The sequence below is a fragment of the Leucopleurus acutus genome, assembly GCF_964270905.1.
Source record: "Leucopleurus acutus genome assembly, chromosome: 1".
Lineage (NCBI taxonomy): Eukaryota > Metazoa > Chordata > Mammalia > Artiodactyla > Delphinidae > Leucopleurus > Leucopleurus acutus.
In genome coordinates this window covers 141,760,178-141,783,293 of record NC_139142.1, presented here as the reverse complement: position 1 = coordinate 141,783,293, position 23,116 = coordinate 141,760,178, and the positions used below count along the sequence as shown (strand labels likewise).

The following is a 23,116-nucleotide window of genomic DNA, read 5'->3' as shown; positions in this document are numbered from 1 at the left end:
TGCTCACCGACACTTCCCCCACACTGACAGTCACCTGGGTAACTCCTACTTATCCTTTGAGATTCAGCTCAAGGCTTGTCTCAAGGAGAGCTTGCCAGCCCCTGGCCTGGGTTGCTCCCACCTTCCCCCTCCCCTACCATTGCTTCTGGAACTTGCCTTTGCCCTGCGTTTACCGCCCCTGAGTTTACTCAGCAGTGTCCTCACAAGCTGTGAGCTTCCTGAAGTGTTGCTTTTCCTTCCCGAGACGCCAGAGTCTAGCGTGGGGTCTGGTACACGGAAGGTGCTGAATAAATGTTGAGTAAATGGATGAATAACTAAACAAAGTGACCTGTGTCTAATGCATTCCTGTCATCTGCAGAATCTCCAACTCCAGCCCCATCCAGCCCAGAGCCTGGCACACAGTAGGTGCTCAGTAAAGGTTGTCAGTATTCTATTTTCTTAATGAATCTGACTTAAGGCAACGTCTGGGAGTAGTTTGAGGTATGATGGGGTAAGGCAGAGGGCCTGGATGCGGGAAATTTAGCCAAAAGGGAAGCCCGGGGCGCACCGCAGTGGGGGAAGGGGCAATGGGGGCTGATGGAAAGGTAGGAAGGAATTGAGTAAGCCCCTAACCCGCTGCCCTTCCGCGCCCCGAGGTCAACAGGAGTGCGCCCCGGCGAGCCCGCCTCCAGCCCCGCAAGCGCTGGACGTTTCCCAGTCAACGGGGTGGCGAGACCCCGCGGCTCGCGCGCTCGGCGCTCGGCGCTGGGAGGCGTGTGTGTCGCTTTAAAAGCTCCCTCCCGGCGCGCGGGGCCGGCCCCTTCCCTGACAGCGCCGAGGAGAGAGGAGCCGAGAAGCCGGGCGGCCGTTGAGGGAGCCAGCGCCCGCCCGGGCGGCCAGTCCGGCGGGGGGCGGCGGGGCGGGCCGGGCCGGGCCGGGGGCGGCCGGGGCGCGGGCGGCGCGGCGCTCGGGAAGCGGGCCCAGGCCCGCGGAGCCCGGCGGGGCAGGGCGGGGCGAGGCGGCCGAGGGAGGCCCAGCCCGACCCGGCGCCCGGTGGCCCCACCGGCACAAACGGGCGCCCGGGGACTGGCCAGGCTGCGAGCCGAGGGCCAGCGGGCGGGAGGCGGCGGAGCGGAGAGGAGGCTGCGAGCCCCGTGCGCCCCGGCCCGCCGGGCCCGCCGCGCGCTCCCTCCCCTCGTCTCGCCTCGCCTCGCCTCCTCCTCTTGCTCTTCTCGCCTCCTCTCCTCCACCCGGCGCCGCTCCCGCCCGCGCCCGGCCGCCAGACCCAGCCCGGCCAGGCCCCCTGCCCCGCTCTCCCTCGGCCCGGCCCGGCGGGGACCTGGTCCCCGCGGCCAACACCGCCCCTCCCCCCGGGGCCCGGCGATTCCGGACCTTTCCGACCGTGGACTGAGCCGCGGGAGCGTTGTCGCCCCGGAGGACCCCGGGGCTAGACTGAGCGGACCCTCGCGGCCGCTCCGGACGCCGCAGGTGCCGGAGCGCGGTCATTCGGGGTCCGGGCTGAGCGCGCCCCGGGCGCCCACGGGTGCCAGCTCACTCCGGGCAGGGCAGGGCAGACCCCGGCAGAGCCCGGAGCCGGCCGATCTGGACTGGACAGAGCGAATTCAGGACGGTGCCGAGCCCCGGGAATGCCGGGCGTGGGCTGAAGGGATCCCGGCGCCCTCCGATCCCTCAGACTTTGGCTTGCGTGCTGGGACCGGACCGGCGTCGCCTCGGTCGCCCTGTGCCCGGTTCACCTGTGGCCTCAGAGCCCCGGACCCGCCGGACCCTTGCTCATTCCCCACCAGAGCCCGGCGGGGGTTGGGAGAGATTTTTCCTGGCCTCTTCCTTGGAGCGTGGAGGCCCCGCCCCCTCCCACCGTCCAGATGTCTCCAGTGGCGGCTCTGAGGACCTCCTTGAGGCCAAGGACCGAAGGGTCCAGAGAGAGAAGCCCGCCCTAGGGAGCCTTGGGGGCCCCCCAACCTCGCCTTGGGACTTGGCCCCCGACGCTGCGCGGAAGGAAGGCCAGTGCCCCCACTCCCCCCCTTGGTGAGTCCGGGAGCGGAGAGGGGGTTCTCACGGAAGGCGGGGCAGGGGAAGGGAAGGTCCAGCGGGGAACGAGGGCACCCCGGGGCCACTAGGAGGGAGGATGGATGTCTGGAGAGGCCCTCCAGTGAACCAGGGGGCCTGGCCGGACTGGGGTGGGGGGGCGTTGGGGAGAGCCAGGGCAGGGTGCCCCATCGCAGGCTGAGGACTTCAGCTTCTAAAGCAGGGGCTCCTGTTTTCCCTTTAGGGGAGGGGCTGTGCTATAGAGCATCTGCCTCCATCATCCCTCCCTACAAAAAAAATAAATAAATAAAACCAAATCCCCAGCGAGGAAAGGTGCAGGCTGGGGTGAGGAGGAAGGCAGCAGCGTTGCCGGCGGGTGCTGCAACCTGGGAGGGCTGACGCCAGGCTCGCTCTCTCTGCAGGGGGCTGCCCTCCTCCAATCCAGCTCCCTTCCCAGAGCCACCCACATCTGGAGCCCCCTTCACATCCGGAAGACCCCAGCCACCATCCCTCTGCAGGTGTCAGTTGCATCTCGAGACCTCTGCCTTTGCAATTTCCTAGGAGTTGTGAGGGGATTACTGCTGCCTTCCGCCCATCCCAAGGGCATCTCTTACCCATAGTCCCTGCAGAGTCATCCCCCTGCCTCTGTGTCCAGCTCAGCATACCCACAGGCACTTCAAGTCCTAGAGGCCACTCCTGAGACCCAAGGCCCCTCCCCCTGCTCTCCTGTGTCCTCACCTTGACCCCCCTTGGTCAGACTCTGTCTCCCTCTGGGTGTCCCATTCCCCACCCAGAGGTAGAGGAGGCGGGGTGGCAGGGGTCAGGGGCTGGGTGAGGGCCACCCAGGGCCAGGGTGGGCTAGGGGGCCGTTAAGATGTGGAGCTCTGCCCAGCTGAGGGGGGCTCCGTGGAGGCAGACGCAGCGTGTGCCCGGCTGGGGGGAGTATGGGCAGGCCTGCAGCCACGTGGTAAAGGATGAACATTCGGGGCACCCCGGACCTCGGGCAGCCCAGTGACGACCCCAGCAGTGGTGGCGAGCGGGAGCGGATTCGACAGCGCATGAAGATGGTCATTGGGCAGCTGGAGGACATACTGCGGGAGCTCAAGGAGGTGGCCAAGGAGCTAAGGGAGGTAAGTGAGGGGCCAGGCAGCCCCTAGACTGGTTTTGCTGGGCCTAGCCCAGGAAACGTACTCACACGTATGTGTGTGTGTGTGTGTGTGTGTGTGTGCGCGCGCGCGCGCGCGCACTCAAAGCTGTGCGCACCTGGGTCACTGTGCTGGGTACTTCCTTCTCCTTGTTCTTCTTTCCCCAAATCTGCTTCGCTGAAGATCTCACCGTACCCCAGGGCTGGCGGGGCCTCAGCGATCCTGAGACTGCTTGGGCAGCGTGTTGTGGGCCCATGGTTCAAAGCCGCACGGTGCCCAGTAAGGACTGAATCCCACAGCATCCTCTTAGTGGAAGACATTCTTCTGGGACCCAAGCTGACCTTTGACCCCACCATCTGCCTCCCAGACTCTGACTGGCTTATAAAGGGCCCTGGGAGAGTGTGGATGGCTCTACTGAGGCAGTCCCCGCTGCTCCAGGCCCAGCTCAGAGCATTCCCCAGAGATCACACAGATACTTAGAACCCTTGATCCTGGAAAAATTAAAGCCAGCTATGTCTTCCCTGCCCTGAGGTGGGAATGGGTCTAGGGGCCTGCTAGTGGATATCAGTACATTGGCAGGGGCAGGAATCTCCTCTGAAGGTATGTATCCCCGTCCCACAGTTCTGAATGTTTTTTGCCAAGGCTGAAAAGTCAGTGAGAGATCCTGGGATATGTGTCCCTCTCTGTCTCTCTAAGCGGAGCCCGGTTTAATTACTGCTTCCCACATCACCAGGGTAATGAGGTACACATGTCCTCAGCCCTGCCCCCTGGGCTGTGTTCGAGCCCAACATGCATGACCAGCGTTCTGAGCCGCTGGCCTAAATCTGCCTGCTGGGTGCCATTATGCCAGCCAGGTGGGCTTTAGCCAAATTTCAACTCCTTGTAACCAGGGTCCCTGCAGAGATGGCAGGGAGAGTGATTGAACTGGAGTTATGGGCTTGAGCTCTCCCCAGCCAGCTGTGTGGGGAAGATGGGGGCGCTAGGAAGGCTGGGGAGAGGGGGTGATGGTGGACCAAATCCTGACTGGGAAAGTGGCATTCTAGCCTGGCCTGAGAGCCAAGGAGCAGAGGGTGTTGGAAGGGAGTCATGTTCGGAGTAGAGGGGGTTGTGGAAATGCTGGGACAGAAGCAGGGGTTAGACAGGGCAGCCCCTCTGCCCAGAGGCAGCCTCATGGAGGAGCATACTAGGAAGTCCTTTCTCAGGAGGTGGGAATGGCTATTGCTGCAGGTAGAGAGAAGTGTGGTGCTTCTTCCCATGGACTGGGCTGGCCATGGTCTGGACTGAACATCTTTGAGAATACAGTTCGGAGGTCAAAGGCCAGATGCCCCTGAGCAACCCCTCCTCTCCCAACCTCATTGGTCCAGAGGACTACAGTCCCCTCTTTGACTCTCTCCACCCTCATCTTATTTCAGATGCTCTGTGGTTCTATCAGGACCATGGGAACTGTCCAGAGTCTCAGTCTTGGGCAGGGGCATGGGACCTATGCCCCAGCAAGCCTGCCCAGAAGGAGCCAGGATTGACTCTAAGCCTGGGAGGCAGCTTCAATAAGCTCAGAGCCTACTCCCAACTGAGCATCTTCCAGGCACCTGCCACCCCTCCCCAAATAGCCATCCAGAGCTTGAAGGCATCTCACAGGTCATCCAGACCATCCCTGTTTGTTTGCTGTTGAAGAAACTGAGGCCAAAGAGGGATAGGGGCTTGTCCAAGGTCACACAGCCTACCAGTGGCAGAACGAAGCCTAGAACTCAGGTTCCTGCTGCCTATTCTGGGGCTTCAGCAGGTGGGCTAATTGATATCTTTGCATTTTGACAGGGGTCTTCTAGAGGTGATACCTTATGCTCATGCTGTGATGCTCTGAGGAGCACCCTTTAGGGGTGAAGCAGGGAGCTCAGAAGTGCTAGGATTCATTTGCAGATCTTTTAGATGTCCCTTCCCAGCACACACACTCACCTACTCCCATGTCTCGAACAGCAGAGCTTCAGATTCCCAGGATTTGCAGCCTAGAGGCCTGAGCTAGGACAGGGAGAGATGAGTCCCCTCCCCCCACACACCCTGTAGGCCATGTGCCTCCACCCAAGACTTTGGCAGGTTGCTATGGCAACCAGAGTCTACCCCGTATGCCACAGCCTGCCCGCTGCCAATGGCACCCAGCTGGGAGGGGTCACCAGGCCTCAGAGCTCCTCCATCCCCCAGGCAGGGTCTGGACATGGGGTGATGGGCAGAGGAAGTGTTGTAGAAAGCAGGTGAGGCTCTGGGAAGCCCAGACAGAAGAGTAGATGCCATAACTGACTTCCTGTTGGATGGGATTCGTCAGGCATGCGGTTACTGAGTGGGGGGCGCCAAGCTCTGGTTTGGAGTAAAGGGTTTCAGTCCCCCTGCTCCCTGGAACCTGCCATCTTGGTCCTCCACGGGGGCCGTAAAGCTGGATCTGTCAGGCGCTCCTTCTCAGTAGCTTAGTAAGGCATTGTCCCTTGGGGGTATGGATGGGCCCAAAGTCGAGAGGGTGGCAGACACTTTTCCCTCATCACACCCCACTCCCCGGGCAGTACCAGCTCAGGGCTCACCAATGGGGTTCTCATGCCAGGGTGCGCAAAGCACTTAGATGTGAAGACAAGATTCACGTGCAAGACTGCTGGGGAGCAGCACAGGATGCTTGATGAAGGAGCAAGGCCAGCAGAGAGGAAGGGCTTAGCTGTGTCCCCTCTGTCATTCTCCTCTCTCTGCTGCTCCCTTCCCCAGCCCCAGACACCACTGATCATGGCAGACTCTCCTTACCCTCTTGAGCGTACAGCCTGAAGTTCATAGAAAGACGAGGGACACCAATGCACTCCCTTCCCAGGCCCCTGAGCCTCAGTCTGCTCCTCTGAGATGGGGGTGATGATCATTCTCACCTCAGTGTGATCTTAGGGTTTCATCAGGGTCTGGCATGCGGTAAGGGGGCCAACACCTACTCACACCCCTAAAGGATTTGGAGTTTCCTGTCCCATACCTCCCCTACCCTTCCAAACCCCTGCTGTAGCTCTGCCATTGGCCTCCCAGGCGATGAGGAACAAGTTCTGTCCCATGAATGGGAAAAGTAGTTTAGTGGACTAAGTGAGGTGAGGAATGTAAATGCTTTGAAAGCTAAAATTGTGCTGCAGAGGGATATGACGGTCAATCATTAATTAGCCCTCATCTCTCCTAGGTTCCCCAATACTCCAGAATGCCAGGCCAATCCCAGCAGGCTCTCTAAGCTCCTCAGAATTCTGTGGATCTTAATTTGGAGACACAGCACAGCCTACGGGCTAAGAGCATGGGCTCCACAGCCAGATGTCTCTGGTTCAAATCCAAGATCTGCCCCCTACCTAGCTGTGTGAACTTGGGAAAATTTCTTTACCTTTCTGTGCTTCTGTTTTCCCATGTAAATGAGGATAACACATTTTACACCCCCCACCCCACCCCCCAGCCCCAGGGTTGTTGTGAGAATTAAATGTGATATTATATATAAAGTACTTAGCACAGTGATGGGCACAAAACTCACTCCATATCTGTTAGATATTATTAATGAAATATTCTAGCACTGGCCAGCACCTCACTCCGTGTATGGCTTTGTTCTTTTGGAGTCACATCAGCTTCTTAGCCATCATCAGGGAGGTCAAAGCCAGGACCCTGACCTCCTGGCTGGCACCATTTAGTACCTCCTGCATGCAGTAGGCAGTCCCATCCTCTTGCAGCAAGGAAAGGGAATAGAGAGTGACAGTGATATGGGGATATGAAGGGGGTTTCCAATAAGACGGCTTTTGAACAGAGAACCAAAGGAAGTGAGGGTGGTATTTAGGGGATGAGCCTTCCTGGCAGTGGAAACAGCCTGTGCAAAGATCCTGGGGAAGAAATGGGCTCGGCGTGTTCAGGATCAGCAAGGAAGCCAGTGCAGCTGAAGTGGAGTGAACTAGGAGAAAAGCAGGAAGTCAAAGAGGGAGCAGGGAGTCAGATGACACAGAGCCCTCGCGGGCTACAGTGTGGAATTTGGATTTTGTCCTCAGTGAGAATCCCACACGCTCTCCAGGAATCTCCTGGTTGTGTTTCGGGGTGGGAGTCTGCCTCCCCGCTGCTCTCCCTGTTTCCTATCAACTGGGAGCCCCCAAGGCCAGGGATAAGGGGCTTGCCTTTGGCCTTTGAGCTTACCTTGAGCAGGTTCCTCCTTGGTTGTCCCCTCCCCAAGATATCGCTCAGCATGGAGGCTCAAAACTGTCTCTTGTGTTGATCGGCCGGTGTCTCTCACATCATCACTGACTCTTGAGTAGGACATAACTTAAGGGCACAGTTGCCCACCTAGGTCCGAACACCTCAGGAGGATGGAGGGGTGGGCACAAACATTTCACAGCCAGGGGTGGTGGTGGAGGATCCCCCCACCCAATTTTCACGGGGAGCAGGCCCAGTGGTGACTGTGCGGTCACCTCGGCAAGGCGCTGCATGTGAGGTGGCAAGGAAAGCCAAGGGCCGTTCAGGCATGAGATAAATGTGTTCCCGCCAGGAAGCAGCTGGAGCCGGAGAGGCTAGGGACCACAGAGCTGTGCCAAAGTGGGTCAGCTCCATCACCCGCAGCTCAGCAAGAATTGAGCGGAGTTTTTCCTATTATTTTTTTTTTTCTCGCCTTCCTTTCCTCCCTTTGCCCTTTGCGTTCTCCTCCTCCAGACAGATTCAAGAAACTCCCCGACCAATTATGCCAACTTGCAGGATGAAAATCATGAATCACGCACGGTCAACTCGCTCCCCGCCACCCCTTCCCCAGCTCCACAGCCCTCCAGGAAGACAATAAATAACGTAATCAAGAATTAAAAAATAATCAGTGGTCATAAATAATGCAGAATCCCCAGTTATGTAACCAGCTGCCCGGGGAGCTGGGAGGGAGGGAAGGAGGTAGCAGCTTGTCAAGGGAGTTGAAGGGGCCAGAGGTGAAGGGGGAGGAGATAAACAGGTTCTGGGGCTCCCGGGTCCTCAGTCCTGGGGCCTTAGGGAACACAGACGTGCTTTCTTTGGAGAGGGGTCTCACCCACGGCTGGAGGGCGGGCTAGGGCGGGCAGCATTGGGGTGTCCAGGCCCATGGAACTTTCTCTCGAAAAAGAAGCCCCAAGTGGTTTTATTAAGCCCTCTGTCTCAACTCATCCACTCATTCAAAAGCTATATTTGTAAAGAATGTGCCAATCCCTGTGCCAAACTTGGGATGCAATGGTGGGCAAGACAGATCCTGTCCTGCCCTTCGTGGGGCTGCTTCCTGTCTAGTGAGGAGAGAGACATCAACGACCTTATAACATCTGCACACACAACGGTAGCAGTGATAACTACTGGAAAATAAGGAGAGGTGCAGGGTGCTTTCAGAGCCTTTCACAGGGGACCTGTCCTCAACTGGGGGTCAGGGAAGACTTCCTTATGGAAGTGAGAGGGAACGAGTGGGAAAGAAAGAAGGCATTCCAGGTGCGGCCCAGAGGCACAAGTGAGCTCGGTGGAGTGAATTGGGCAGGTGAGGGGGCAGGCCTGGCAGGGAGGAGGCTGCTTGCTGGAGAGAACAGGACCTGTGACCAGATTTGCTGTGGGGTTGTGTTTGGGAGGCTCAGGAGTTTGGGGAGCAGTGAAGTGCTGGGAGCAGAGAGGTGATGTGTTCCTGCAGGATGATTAGGAAGTTCCCTGGATGCAGCAGGAGCTGGACAGGAAGCGGCTGTCAGTGGGGAGACTGGATGGGTGCAGTGTTCGGGGGGGGGGGGTGCAGCTGAGGCTGTGGCCAGGACAGAGGTTGTAGACACCTTTGGGACAGGGCCTGAGGCCCCCAGCAGGTTTTGCCACAGCCCTTAGCCCTGCCCTTCCTCTCTAGTGCTCACTCGTGCTCCCTGTAGAGCAGGTGATTCCCATCCTTGACCCCTGACTTCCAGTCTCAGCTCAGCCCCTTCTAGTCCCCGTCAGCAAGCACAATGGGAAGAGTGGTCTCAGCAGTGTCTCCAGTCCCTCCTGGCTTCAAGGTTCTATGGTTCTGTGATTTCTGTGGTTCCATTCTCTCTCTCCCCGTCTCTTTCCTTTTGTGTATATAATTATTTCCCTGCACTCCAAGACAATCCCAAATTACATGTAGGCAAAATGATTATTAAATCTCAGAGAGAAATCATAGATTTCAAGACAGCCAAAGCAGAGAGGTAGGTAGCCTGGGGCCTACCCTATTCCTGCCCTCCTAACCAGCCCCATGAAATGAGGCACCAGGGACGGGCAGCAGGGTTTGTGGACTGACCCGGGCCCTGCATACAATCTGGGTCCCCAGGCCCGGTTGCAGAGCCCAGATTCTTAAGTGCTTGGCTGTGCAGACTCTGCAGTTTAAAGCACGTTCCTATCTGTTGAATCCCCAACGTTTGGCGAGTAGAGGCGTGTCCTCCTATTTTACAGGGGAGGGAATGAGACATGGAGAGGGAAATCACCTGCCTCTCAAGCCTCTTAGCCAAGATGGGGCAGACTTGGGACTTGAGCCCAGACCTCCCTCCCTTCCTTCCCTCCACTCTCCCAGGATGGAAACAGAGAGGGGCATTCTAATGGAGAAGGGGAAGGGCCTGAACGTGAAGGCCTCCTGAGCAGGTGGCCGGCAAGGGCTTCTTGGGCGGGAAGAGTGTCCAGGCCTGAGGCTCTAGGGCTCCTGCCCCGTGGACCCTGCATCTTCCTCACAGGGGATCAGGAGCCCAGCTTCGGGGCCTGGCCTGGCCACAGGCAACCCTGTGAGTTCACAGCCGAGTCATTTAACTCCAGATTCCTACCATCATCCTCCCACCCTCAGACAGCAGCAGACTCTCGGCAGCGGAGTCTAATTAGAGCGTGTGGTTGTCCCAGGGGCACAGGGCCTCTCCCCAGGGCGGCTATGCCCTGGGGAGCTATTTTTCACCACCTTAAATCCCCAGTCCCCTAGGCCAGTGGTCCTCAAAGTCTGTTCCTGGCACCAACAGCGGCAGCAGCAGCATCACCTGGAAGCTTGTTAGACATGCACCTCTTGAGCCCCACTGGGACCTACTGAGTCGGAAACTCTGGGGAGTTGATGCGCACCCGGGTTTGAGAGCCCCTACTCTAGGCCAGGGCTCCCGCCAGCTCTCAGGTGGGGCTTGGGTTAAGCAAGGGTTTAAGGGGGATGCGAGCTTCTCTGAAGTGGGGGAGTCATTCTAGGGTGGGGGACTGGGGTGGTCAGACTGGAGGGTAGAGCCCTATCCCCATTGCCTGTCCAAGCCCAGAAATCACGGCAGCACCTCCGCCGTGTGCGGTGTTGCAGGGCCGGCAGAGGCGGGAATCTCAGGTCCCCCGTGACTGGTGCCTCTGGTCCATCATCCCTAAATTCAGGAGATGATGATCTCGTGGGTGGAAAGCCTGACACGTAGTAGGTGCTCAGAGATGGGAGATGATATCACTTTTATCACCAGTGCCCCCACAGAGCCCTTTTACTGCCTTCTCACTGTTCCTCAGGAAGCTCTGGTGAGGTTGGCAGGCCTGAGATTATCATACCCACTTGGTGGTGAGTGAAATTGAAGTCCAGAGAGGTTATGTGAGTTACTCAAAGACACAGAACATTTGATGTCTAAGCCGAATCAGGAGCCCAGGTGTCTTGACTCCCCCAGCTCTTCCATAGGCCTCAACCGAGTGTTCCTTCCATCCCTGGTCGGGGGCTGTGGGAAGTGGGCATCCCTAGGCATTGACACCCCAAAACAGCTTCTCAAGTCACTCCTCTAAATACAAGAGTCCTAGAATCTCAGAGATGGAAGGAAGTTTGGAGATAAACTAGTCACCCAACTGCCCATTTACAGATTGAGAAACTGAGACCTAGAGAGGGAAAAGGACAGACCAGGTTGCCAGCGTCAGAGCTCCCAACTCCTGACGCAGTAGACGTCTCACTGAGCCAGACTCCTCCTGACCCATCATCTTTGCCCTTGCTTTCCACTTGCACTTTGAGGCACTCACCACCCCGACTCCTTGCTGAACACCTAGCACATCCCTGGACAGCAGTCATCTTCAGTAAATGTTTGTTGAATTAGGGACTTCATTAGTTAATGAATTAACTGACCTCTCTGACTCCAGGGAAAGAGCACTGGAGAGGGCTGGGAGCTAGCTCCTGGGCCTGATGACTCACTGCCTATGTCTCTGTCTCTGGGTCTCTTGGTCCCTCCGCTTTGCTTTTGTTGTTGTTGTACTGGTTTGGATTTTGGCCTGAATCTCCTCTCCTCCCCTTGCTCTGTCCTCTCCCTATGTCTGACTGGGTCTCCCTTTCTGCCTCACTGTCTTCATTGCTGATGTCTGTGCTGACAGTGGCTTAGGCAAGGGTTGTCCTGAGGCAGGGCCTCCTTCATGAAACAGGGCTTCACCTCGTGCGGGGCGGGTGGGTGCAGTGACCTCTGTAGCCCCTGCGGGCACTTAACCAGCAGTTCTGGGCCCAGGATGGATGGTTTTCTTATCGCTTACCAAATAATGCTTGCTTTATCCCTTCCCCATCAAACCAGGACTGATCTTCACTCATCAAGAGGCAGGGAAGGGGAGGATGGAGGAGGCTCCAGGGCTATGTAGGGATGGGGTGGTAGAGACCCACGGGGGGCACTCGCTGACCCACTGCAGGGGCTGGTCCAGGATGCTTCAGAAAGCCTGGGCAGAGCCTTCTTTGCAGTTACCATGTATCATTTCCTCTCCAAGGGTGGGTGGGCTGCTCATCCTACCACTGAGTGGCCTTGCTGGAGTCTCTCAGCTCTTTTTAAATGGCCCCCTGTCAACCAAAGGAAGGTCAAGCTCTGAGCACCAGGGCTGCCCCCCAGAAGAGCAGCTGGCTTTGGGGCAGAGGGACGTGTGAATGGACGGGGTGCAGGGCTGGAAGGCATCCCCCTTCCCTCAAAGGCACTGAGGAGTGGAACCAGGGGAATGGCCGGAACCAGCTCTGTTCACCCTGGTCCAGTTTGGGCCCTCAACAGGGCAAACAAACTGTTGACCTCAAGTCCAGTCGTGTCCTGTAGGGTCATCAGCCGGGGGGTGTAGTAGGGTGGGACGGGGCACACTCACACCTAGGTGATGCTGGCCGCTGCCTGACCCCTCTCACTCACTCCTCTCCCCTTCCCCGGCCAGGTGGTGAGCCAGATCGATAAGCTAACCTCGGACTTTGACTTCGAACTGGAGCCAGATGACTGGACCACAGCCACCGTGAGCAGCACCTCCAGCAGCGACAAGGTGGGCGTGGGCGGCCCCTTTGACCTGGGCCACCTGGACTTTATGACAGCTGACATCCTCTCGGATAGCTGGGAGTTCTGCTCCTTCCTGGACGTCTCCACCCCCTCAGACTCCGTGGACGGCCCCGAGTCGACCCGGCCAGGGGCTGGCCCTGACTACCGGCTCATGAATGGCAGCGTGCCCATCCCCAACGGGCCCCGGGTGGAGACCCCGGACTCCTCCAGCGAGGAGGCCTTCAGCGCTGGCCCTGTGAAGGGCCAGCTGCCCCAGCGGACCCCGGGCACGCGGGAGAGGGTGCGATTCAGCGACAAAGTGCTGTACCATGCTCTATGCTGTGACGACGAGGAGGGGGACGGCGAGGAGGAGGTGGGCCTGTCCCCGGAGCCTCCCCACACAGAGGCCCACGCGGGCCCCCTCAAGCCCTCCCCGGCTCCCTACAAGCCGAGGCGCTCTCCACTGACTGGCCGCCGCTCAGACCCCACCTTGGCCCCCGAGCAGACCCGAAGGGTCACAAGAAACAGCAGCACCCAAACGGTGTCAGACAAGAGCACTCAGACGGTGCTGCCCTACATGGCCACCAGACAGAAAGCCAAGGGGAAAAACTAGGGGCCGGGGAGGGAGCCGGGGGGCGGTGGGCACATAGAGCTATAAATATATATATATTTAAACAAACGCAGTCATAATAAAATTTTAAAATGCTAAGGATCCGGCCCCACAGGCCCCAAAGCTTTCACAGAGCTCATCTTAGACACAGAGATGCCTACTCACCTCTTAGGTCTCAGGAAGTGTGGCCAGAACTACCCTCCCTACCTTCTCACGGCAGGGCTCCTGAAGAGGGTGTCCAAAAGCGTGTAGGTGAGGTGGGGAAGGTCTTAGCTGGGACTCGTCTTGCAGACCCCAGAGCACGGTGGTGGAGTCCGGCCGCCGGCCTGGGCCCTGTCCTGAAGGGGATTCGTGAGTAGGAGGCAGGCTCTCAAGCAGCAGTGTCCAAGCCCAGGGCTAACGGTGGGTGTAATTCGCAGGAGACTGCAGGACCGAGGGCCCGGGGGTGGCGTCACTCCAGCTGGGCCCAGGATCACTCACACCCCCGTGCCTTTTACTCTGAGGCTGACTTTTGCCTCTGCTTCCCCAAGGCAAACTTACCTGGATATATACAATCCCACCCTCCTCCCGTCTCAGGGTTGCCCAGCACACAGAGAAGCAAGCTCTTCCCATGTGCGGGCCTCCATGCTGGGAAACTGGGCTTCCACAGACCCTGGAGGGCCAGGCTGAACTGGGCCGAGATTTGTTTGGAGAGCCTAGACCACTCCTGATCCTTTCAGCTCCCATGCTCAGCCTTGACCTCTAGGGATCAAAGACTCAGGGCAGAATCTCAGTCAGCCCCTGCTTGGCCCTGAGCAGACCTGAGGTCCACATGAGAAAGCAGGCAGCCACCGCTGTGGGGCTGTGAATCAGAGCCATAGACAGGCTCCTGGCCCCCTTCACCAGGCAGGCAGCCCTGGAGAGGAGTCCAGTGGCCCTACTCTGTCCCTGCTTCTCCACACTGGGACCCTGAGCCCAGCTTAGCAGGTCTTGAATGACACCAACAGAGACAAGATGGGAGCCTAGCGGTAACAACAGGGCTTCATCTGGGCCGTGGCCTACACAGGGACGGCGTCTGAGTATTCTTGGGATAATAACCACAGTCATTGCTCACATTCATTGAGCAGGTCCCTATGCGACTACTATGCCGAGGTCGTTTTACAGCATTATCTCATTTAATCTTCACAATAACCCAACGAGATAGGAACTATCACTATCCCTATTTTTCACATGAGAAGACTGAGGTTCAGAGAGGTTAAGTAACTGGCCCAAAGTCACAGAGCCTGTGCCACTCTGTCCACCATGAGCATGTGGTTTCCAGGTTATACCTGGCTCTGCTCTCTAGCAGCAGTGTGACCTTGAGCGAATCCATTTGCCTCTCTGAGCCTATCTACCTCGTCTATAAAATAGGTCTGGTAGTCTTCGCCTACCTCATCGGGGGCTATGGGGCTTTGACAAAATGGGGAATGTGAAAGCAGTTGGTAAGCACCAAGGCACTGGACGTGCATTGTGGTCAGTGCAACCCAACCCAGATTCCAGTGTTTTCCAGGTGGGGAGTCCTGAGTGGAGTGGGCAAAGAAGCCACTCCCGTCGAATGGGAGCTGTCCCTGGGTCACTGCTTCACTTTGTCCCCCACAGCAGCTTGAGTTCCGGAGATCGCGGCAGCTTGCTCCACTGCCCCTCGCTCAGATCAGGGAGGTAAGGACACCACTCCTTGGGGACCCCCCTGCTGCACATGGGGGCCCAGGAGGGCCTGACCGGCAACCTGGCAGCACCTACTGCCCCTGCCTGAGGGGCCAGAGGAGGCGCTGTCCAGCCGCAGCAGTGCAGGAGCTAGAGATTGTGCAGGCCAGTCGAGCAGATGCTGGGGATGCTATCAGGATGAGATGGGCCAGGCCTAGGGTGCATGCTTTGCAGTGTTGGAATCTCCCCTCGGGCTAGGGGTTAAAGTCAGAGCCCTAAAGATGTGAGCCAAGGTGCAGCCTCCAGGGTAGAAATCCAGGGGTGTGGTGGACCGTGGCTAGCTCTCCCCAGCCCAGGCCCGAGAGCCAGGGGTCTGAGCTCCTCTATCAGCCCCAGGAAGTTCTCAGGCAGTTGGGGCTGATCAATGACGGGACCCTGGCTCACAGGATGAATGCCAGGGGCCCAGGGCCAGCTGGGTTCTGCCCTATCTGACAGTGAGGAGGGAGCAATCCAGGGCAGCCCCCCACCCCACCCCAAGTATGGGCACACCTAGCTCTGAAGGAAGACATCCAGTTCTACCTCCAACCCTGGATTTTCTTTTCCAACGGCAAGATTGGTTTTAGCCTTACCATCTTTCATCTTTACCACAGGGGAGAGAAACCTACAGAATAGTATCCATTTCACCAAGGAAGAGACAGACCCAGAGGCAGGGATCTCTGGCAGAGCCCTGGGTAAGGCATCGTCCTTTCCTGGTAGCCCCCTCTCCAACCCCCACTCTGGCTCTCTGTGACTGCGTGTGGTCGTGGCTAACATCCATCAGTTAGCCAGACCTGTTCCCTGGTCCACCACCTGACCACTTGCCCCACATAGGGCAAAGGTGCGAGGGTGTCCTGGAAGACGGGAAAGTGGGTATTTGTTCTGAAGGCCCCCCAGATTACTGGTCTTCCTTCATAATTATGCCACATCCAGTCTAGGCCTCGCTGACAGTGGAGCGTGATCCCCGTGGCTTTCTTATGACTTGAAGTGCAGAGCGTGGCCACCTAGGGAAAGAACTAGGACAGTCAGAGTCGTTGAGCCACTGAACCTGCTGCTTCTGAGTAGTGAGCGTCCCATCCCTGAGCAGACGCTGCCATCTCTGAGACCTTCCCCTCCATCTTCCTGCTCCTCCAAGCACAGTCCCTCCCGGCTCTTCCCCACCTCCACGCCTTTGCTGGTTTCTGGGTTTCCTTACCCAGAATGTCCCATCAGATCTCCCTGTTTCCAAGAGGTCTTATTTCACTGACCACCTCCTGCGTGCTCGGGCTTGTGCTGGCCGGTGCTGCGGAGGAGACGGAGGTAAGCGCTTGTGACACAAGAGTGAGACAAGAGTCGTAGTAACAGCTCACGTTCATCGAGCACGTGCTATGCACTGGTTGTTGCTCTAAACGTGTGCCTCATCTCATTTATTCCTCACAGCAAATATGAGATAAGCACTTTTATTTATGCCTGTTTCCCAGATGAGGCAACTGAGGCTCTGAGAAGTTAAATAATTTGCCTAAGGGCACAGGATGGGTCATGGCACCGGGATTCGACCTCGAAGTCAATGACTCAGCACTCGAACATCTGCTGCAGTCAAAAATCAGTGGTGGAGTCAGTGCTCTGGTCTCTGGGGGTGAGGGAGGGGCCTGGTGCTCTAAGAGCCAGGTGGGCCTGGGGCTGTTAGGAGCAGGATACCTGTGAATGCCATTCAGTCTTTGGAGAGCTTGGCTGCTGTTAATCTGAATGTCACAGCCCTTGACACAGAGCCTGGAACCAAACGGATTATGAGTTCAATAAATGTTTGTTGAATGAATGAATGAGCCCCATTTGCAGAGGGGATCCATTGTGCATTCATTCAATCAGCTTTTATTGCAGACTTCCTACATACCAGATCTCATTTTGCTTGTCACACACATACACACAACGCTCTGTGAGGGTCTGGTCTGGTGTGGCTGGGGGTTGGGCAATGTCAAAACGGAAGGGTATGGGGTTTCAGTGCTGAGAAGCCCACAGGCCTTGGGTCCAGCCTGTGATCCCTGAGAAAGGAACTTGAAGCTTGAGGCGGGAGACCAGCTTAGTGAGGAGACAGCTCTGGGATATGTCCTTGTCGGGGCAGGGGTCCTCAGCCTTATGCCACTTGAATGGGGCGGGCACATTGCAGTGCCCCAATGTCTGAGAATAAGACACTGTCTCCATTTTACAGGCAAGGGACAGATGATCTAGTCTACAGAAGTAGTCTGATGAAACCAAGGGGCAGAAAGAGGCCCCAGCACCATCCCCCGCCTTTAGAGACAAAGCGAGGCTCTGTCAAGAGAAGGAAAAAAGGGCAGGGGAGGAAGCTGGGAATTCAAGGCAGGCCCAACCTTCCATCTCTGCCCCTCCTGAGTTCCCTTTCTCTGTCCCAACCCCTCCCTCCCCCCACCTACCTCCCATCCTCCAGCTGCGGCCAGTATAAGAAAACTGACATTTATCAACCACCTAGTACATGCTGGGCACTGTGCTGCATCTCTTAACTAACGCTAAATGACAGATTTAGTTGTGCCTGGCACATAATAGGTTGCTCAATAATTATTTATTAAATAAACGGATGAACCACGATCCTTATTTTACAGGTGAGGGAGCTGATGAACAAATAAGGAATTTGTTCAAAGTTGCACAGTAGGAAATTGGTGGAGCTGGGGATTTACCATTGCTGTTATTACTTACACTATATAAGAGCTACTATTTATGGAATGCCTATTATTTGATGCATTGGTCGCTTTACATAAATTATCTTACCTACTTTACAGGAACCCTGCACGTAACTGAGACTCTTGCCGTTTTACAAATGAGAAAACTGAGACCCAGAGAGGTGTAGTATCCTTCCCAAAACAGCCAGCTCCTAAATGCAGAAATAGGATCTGGATCTAGACTTCCCCATGCTTCCCACACTCCTAGCTTCAGGGTACCAGGAACCCCCGCAAGTAGAGATGTTGCCAGAGCATGGATTTCCCTCGGCACAACTAACCAGCGCTCACCAGGGCTCAGGCCCTTGGGAACAAGACTCCTAGAACCTGCCCTTGGTTCCCTGTGGGTCTGGGGCATGGACTAGGGATCAGCAGAAAACAGCCCCAGGTTCAAATTGTCCTCTTCCCCTTCTCATGTCTCCAGCAGAGCCAGGAAGACTAGGCTGTCCTCAGCCCAAGAAATTTCCAGCCCTTTTCTGGTCTGGGCTGAGCTGGCATTAGTTAGGGGTTGGAATATCTAGGAAAGGATGCTGGAAGGAGGAGGATTTGAAATGGAATTCATTTGCAATGGAGTAGAACTTGGACACTTGGAAGTGGGAATGAAGGACATCTGGGGTAGGTGTAACTTTACAAAGATGGCTGGGGTGGCCATTCGGGGGAGAGCAGAGAAAAGCCTAGCTGAAGCAGAGGGTGCGTGTTGGTGCAAGATGGGAAAGATGAGAGCACCTGCAGCGAGGGACTTGAGAGTCCCACAGCCTCTTCAGAGCCACTCCATTTTCTTGACCGTGGGAGGAGGAATCAAGGTTTCCTGTCTAGTCTGAGACTGGGAGAAGGGAGCTCGGTAATGCATTATCCAGAAGAGAGTATCGTGATAGAGACCCACTGTAATGAATAGGTAAGAACATCACATGATTAGCACAATGGTAAGTAAAATACATATGCTAACTCCCCAAAGTATCTCACAACTAGATTAAACACCCCTCCTGCAACGCATTCTCACTGAACCTTTCTTTCCTCCATGGGGCAGGGCGTGGGGGTGGGGTGGGGGGATGCTGGGACCTCACTGGCCCCATTAGAGGTGAGCTAGCCAAGATCCTGATGAGAGCTGACTCTGCCCACCTTCCTGCCCTGAACCCTGCCTACAGAAGTTTGCGTAGCCACCATCACCACCCAGCTCTCCCACTTTCCTGTCCCCAGCCATGTCAGCCAAGGAGACCGAGGCGGGTAACCTCAGGCCCGTGCTGTCCACACCCAGGCACTGTGCCTGATCATATCTGACTCCCTGCCAGGAACGCTCAAGCTCACACACCTGCCTGCGGCTCTCAGTTCCCTGTTCAGGCTGCTCCCTCCCTGATCCCTGCAGAGGGTGGAAGCTTCCCCCTGTGGACAGCAATCCGTGCTGCAGCACCAGCAGGGCGCCCTTCCCTTCCCACCGCTGCTGCTGCCATCTTAGAAGCACTGCAGACACCAGCTCACCTGCCCTTCACTCTACCTGACCCAGCCTCCACCCCCAAGAAGGTAAGACAGGGCAGGGGTCACTACAAGGCACAGCCTGTGGAGGAATTGTGGAAAAAGGCCTGGGGGCCCTGATTTTTGTGTGGTTTCCTTGTGGCCAGTGGTAGGACTTTTCCAGGAGATCTTGGTAAGGATGGAGAATTTTCCCTGAGCCAAGTAGTAGACTGTGAGAGGCTTCCCAGAGGAGGTAGTGATGGTTACGTCCACTTTGGAGAGGTGGGGAAGGAAAAGAGTTCACTGGTGACCCCGGAGTGCAGGGAGAGGGGCAGAACCCTAGCACCATCTCTCCCCTTTGCCCCCAAGACTGACCACTCCCTGGGAGGACAGTGTTGGGGGGTGGCACATTTGCCCCAGGGACCCAGGGCAAGTGTGGAGAGTTAAATCCATAAAACCAACAAGAGAGGGTGAGTCCCAGGAGTGATGAGCCCAGTGTTGGGGTGAGGATGGCTGGGGGCAGACTGTGCCCCCAAGGGGGTGGGCAGGAAGTCCCTGGCAGAGGAGCCAGGAGCATGAGGCAGGAGACCAGCCTGACAAGGCCCAGGGCACTCAGCCTACCACCCCTTTCATGGGCGGGGCACACTGCAGTGTCCCTGGTACCTGAGAATGGGGTGCCACTCTCTCAGGATGGATTTCACTCCAGGCCTGATGAAGGTAAGAGGAGAGGCCATTCAGGGTGGGCCCCAGACATGGAGTCCAGTCTTGCCCACTCAGCATGTGGGTCTCCCACAGGGTCCTGCATTTCTCAAAGGAAGGTCGAATCCAGGCCCTTCCCTCTGGCTTCCTCATAGAAGGGTCCTTTGTGCTCAGGCCAGAGACTGGGAGCTTGTCCAGGAAGCTGCAGGTGGTCCTCCTGCCCTGGGGAGAGGGGCGTTCTGAGAACTTCTCTAGCCCAGTGACATCCCTCTCAGACCACGCTGACCCTACTCACCCTCCAGTTCCCTGGGTGTTTCTCTTTGTTGCATCCAGAGGTTGCAAATTGGTGGCCTGCACACTTGTTTGCTTCCCACACATAGTTTTGTTTCAAAGAGGAGGTTACCTAAAAACATTTCAGGTTTCTTCGGAAAAGAATCCCCTCAATTTTGTTCTAAAAAACTGTCATAAAAAAAAACTAGTAGGGAATTCCCTGTTGGTCCACTGGTTAGGACTCCACGCTTCCACCTGGGGCTCAGGAGCTATACTCGGTCAGGGAACTAAGGTCCCACAAGCCGCACAGCGTGGCCAAAAGAAAAAAAAAGAAAAGAAAAGGAAAACAAAATCAGTAGATCTGACAATGCTGGGCTGGTATTCCACACGGAAACAGTCAGCAGTGGCCCTCATGCATCTACAGTGCCTCCTGCAGGCAGGCTGATTCCTCAGCCTGCCCCCAATTCATCTTTCTCTGTGCCATCGCCTTCCTTCTGCCCCTGCATGTCTTAAACATACACCTTCCTTCCACCCTCATTACTAAACTGAGATTGATTTTCCCCACACAGCTTCTCCTCCAGTGGATCACAAGCCCCTTGAGGGCAGGAACAATCGCTGTGCTTCCAGGAGCTGGCACAGGGTTGGCACATAGTAGGTTCTCAGTGAATGTACGTTGAATGAACATGCCTCTCACTCAGGCCCTCAATAGCCCTCCTTTGCCCTCATGACTTAAACCCCTCTCCAGATCCACAGTGGGGGCCATGAGTCCCAAAGTCTTCCCAGAAGGAGGGGATGTCATTCTGGGCCTTGGGGGAGCGAAGGGGCAAGAAGGGCACTTTGCCTGACCCTGCTCCTCCTTAAGGCGCTGACCTCTTCTGGAAGTGCGGAAGCATCCACTCAGTTTTGTTTTGCTTTGTTTTTTTAATCTAGAGGCATCATTGCAAGACCGAGGGATGAACTCATACTTTTTAATAAAGGAATCTTCAAATAGCCCTTGTAGCTATTCCATCAATCCACTGGAGCACCAGCCACAGAGACGACTCATTCACTAGGTAATTGCCATCGTTCAAGTGTTGGATGGGACACTGTGAGATGTCACTTCAGTGAATTTTTGCTTAATCAAGTGCCTTTTCCCCATAAGGCTTGTACATTCTGAAAGCCCAGAGGATATCAGTGAGGGATGGACTTGGCTAGCCCTGCTTACCAGGTCTCCTTATCCCTCTCCTAAGTAAGACCCCGCTGGGATGTGACTGTGGGAGGGCCTGGGGTCAGATCTCTCTCCTGGAGGCCCAGCAGAGCACACGTAGCTCCAGGTTTTCATTACGTGCTCCCCCACCCCCATCTGGTTGCTAGGAGGCTCCAGGTTTGTAATGAGAGCCCCCTTCATTATGGAAAAGGGAGCTCAATGTCCTAGGACACCTTCCTCTCCTCCCCCACCCCTACTCCTCCTGGTCCTCCTTGATTCACAGGTGCAAGGCAAGCACTGTCCAGTTATCCTTCACGAGGAAGCTGACGCTTCTCTGCTTTTTTAAGATGTGAGCTCTGGGCTGCAGACAAAGCGATAGAGAATGCCTGCGTTGAGTGAATCACTCTTTCACCTGATTGCCCCTGTGATCAGTGGCATTCCTGGGATGGTTGGGTGAGAGAAAAGCTCAGGTGCTGGACAGGCTGAGTCTACATTAAGAATTAGGGCTCAGGGAGAGGCCAAGGATAGGATCAGTCAGGGCAAGGGAGGGGCTCCGTGTGTGAGCAGGGTCAGGGCTCAGTCTGCTCTCCCTGACTCAGCTCCCTGATCTCTAGTGTAAACCGTACTTCACATACAAAATGCAAAACAACTTGTCACTCTCCTGCCTCAAAACCTCCTATGAAAGAAAGAAAAGAGAAAAAAATGTCAGTGGTTCCTCGTGGCCTTTAGGATCACAAAGCAGGACATTTAAGGGACTTCCCTGGTGGTTCAGTGGTTAAGACTCCGTGCTTCCAGTGCAGGGGGCACTGGTTTGATCCCTGGTTAGGGAACTAAGATCCCACTTGCCACATGGCCAGATGACAACAAGAACAAACAAACAAATAAACAAAACAGGACATTTAAGACCCTCCTAGCTTGGTGTCTGCTGGTCCCTGCCCTCCTTGCCACTCCCATCCACATACCTTTCGTTCAAGGCAGATGAGCTGCTCGAAGTCCCTGATGTGCCTGCTTCCCTCTTGCCTCTGTGTTCTCAAGGCCATTTGCCTTCGTGGGACTGACCCTGCTTCCCCCTCTGTAGGGCCTAGAAGCCCCAGCTGTAGAACTGAACAAAGTTGGGTTTGATCCCTGCTTTATCACCTGCTGGCTGTGGGACTTGGGGCAGATAGCTTAGCCTCATTCAGGCACAGAGGCAGCCGTGCACGAGCCAGGGTGAGGCTTTCAGGGTGTGTCCCCGGACAGGTTTTAACACAAATGACTCATTTTAATCATTCGTTATTCCCCTGTTGTGTTTATGTCTGATTAACACTTGGCATCCCAGTCCTACCCCTTCCTAGTGGCCTTGCTAGACTGCTGTGACTGGAGAGGTAGAAAGGACACTTCCCAGGCCCTCTTACAGCGGAAGCTGTGTGTGAATGCTGCATTCCAGAAGTTAGAGGCACTTTGACAAGACTGGGATGGCAGATCTGGAGGCTACCTATGGCTGCTTTGGGCTGTTTGAGGCCAGCAAGCCTGGGTGTGGAAAGGCAGCAGCAGTTCAGGGTTGAGTCTTCCGACTCATGGGTGTGAGGAGGCAAGAGCACGATCCCTGCTCCCCGGCCCGGCTACAGCCGCAAGGTCCCGAACCCAGTGCTTCCAGTGATTCCTCCCCTACATCCCATATTCTTTTTGCTGCCATAACCAGGTGCCACGAACTTAGGGGCTTAAAGCAACACAAATCTGTTCTCTTAATGCTGGAGGTCAGAAGTCCAAAATCAATCTCACTGGACTAAAATCAAGGTCGGCAGGCCTGGGTCCCACCTGGAGGCTCTAGAGGAGAATCCATTTCCTTACCTTTTCCAGTTTCTAGAGGATGCTTGCATTCCTTGCGTCAGGGCCCCTTCCTCCATTTTCAAGTCAGCTCTTGCTTCTGTCATCCAATTTCTTTCTTTTTCTTTCTTTGTTTTCTGGCTCTGCCCTCCCGCCTCCCTCTTATGTAACCTCCCTCGTGGGTTATATGGGGCCCACCTGGATAATCCAGGATAATCTCCCCATCTCAAGATTCCTTTTTTTTTTTTAAAGTGAAGTACAGCTGGGAATTCCCTGGCGGTCCAGTGGTTAGGACTCCGAGCTTCCACTGCAGGGGGCAAGAG

The 23,116-nt window shown here is 56.1% G+C and overlaps 1 protein-coding gene across 1 annotated transcript; it reads left to right on the top strand.

The window, feature by feature from the left end:
- Nucleotides 1–2,911: 2,911 nt before the first annotated feature.
- Nucleotides 2,912–12,980, top strand: INSYN1 (inhibitory synaptic factor 1; the record flags this gene model as incomplete). The annotated part of the gene is made up of 2 exons (XM_082855854.1): nt 2,912–3,155; nt 12,273–12,980. Exons 1-2 carry the CDS (start codon nt 3,000–3,002, stop codon nt 12,978–12,980), a joined length of 864 nt encoding a protein of 287 aa, XP_082711980.1. The 5' UTR covers nt 2,912–2,999.
- Between the last annotated feature and the right edge of the window lie 10,136 nt (nt 12,981–23,116).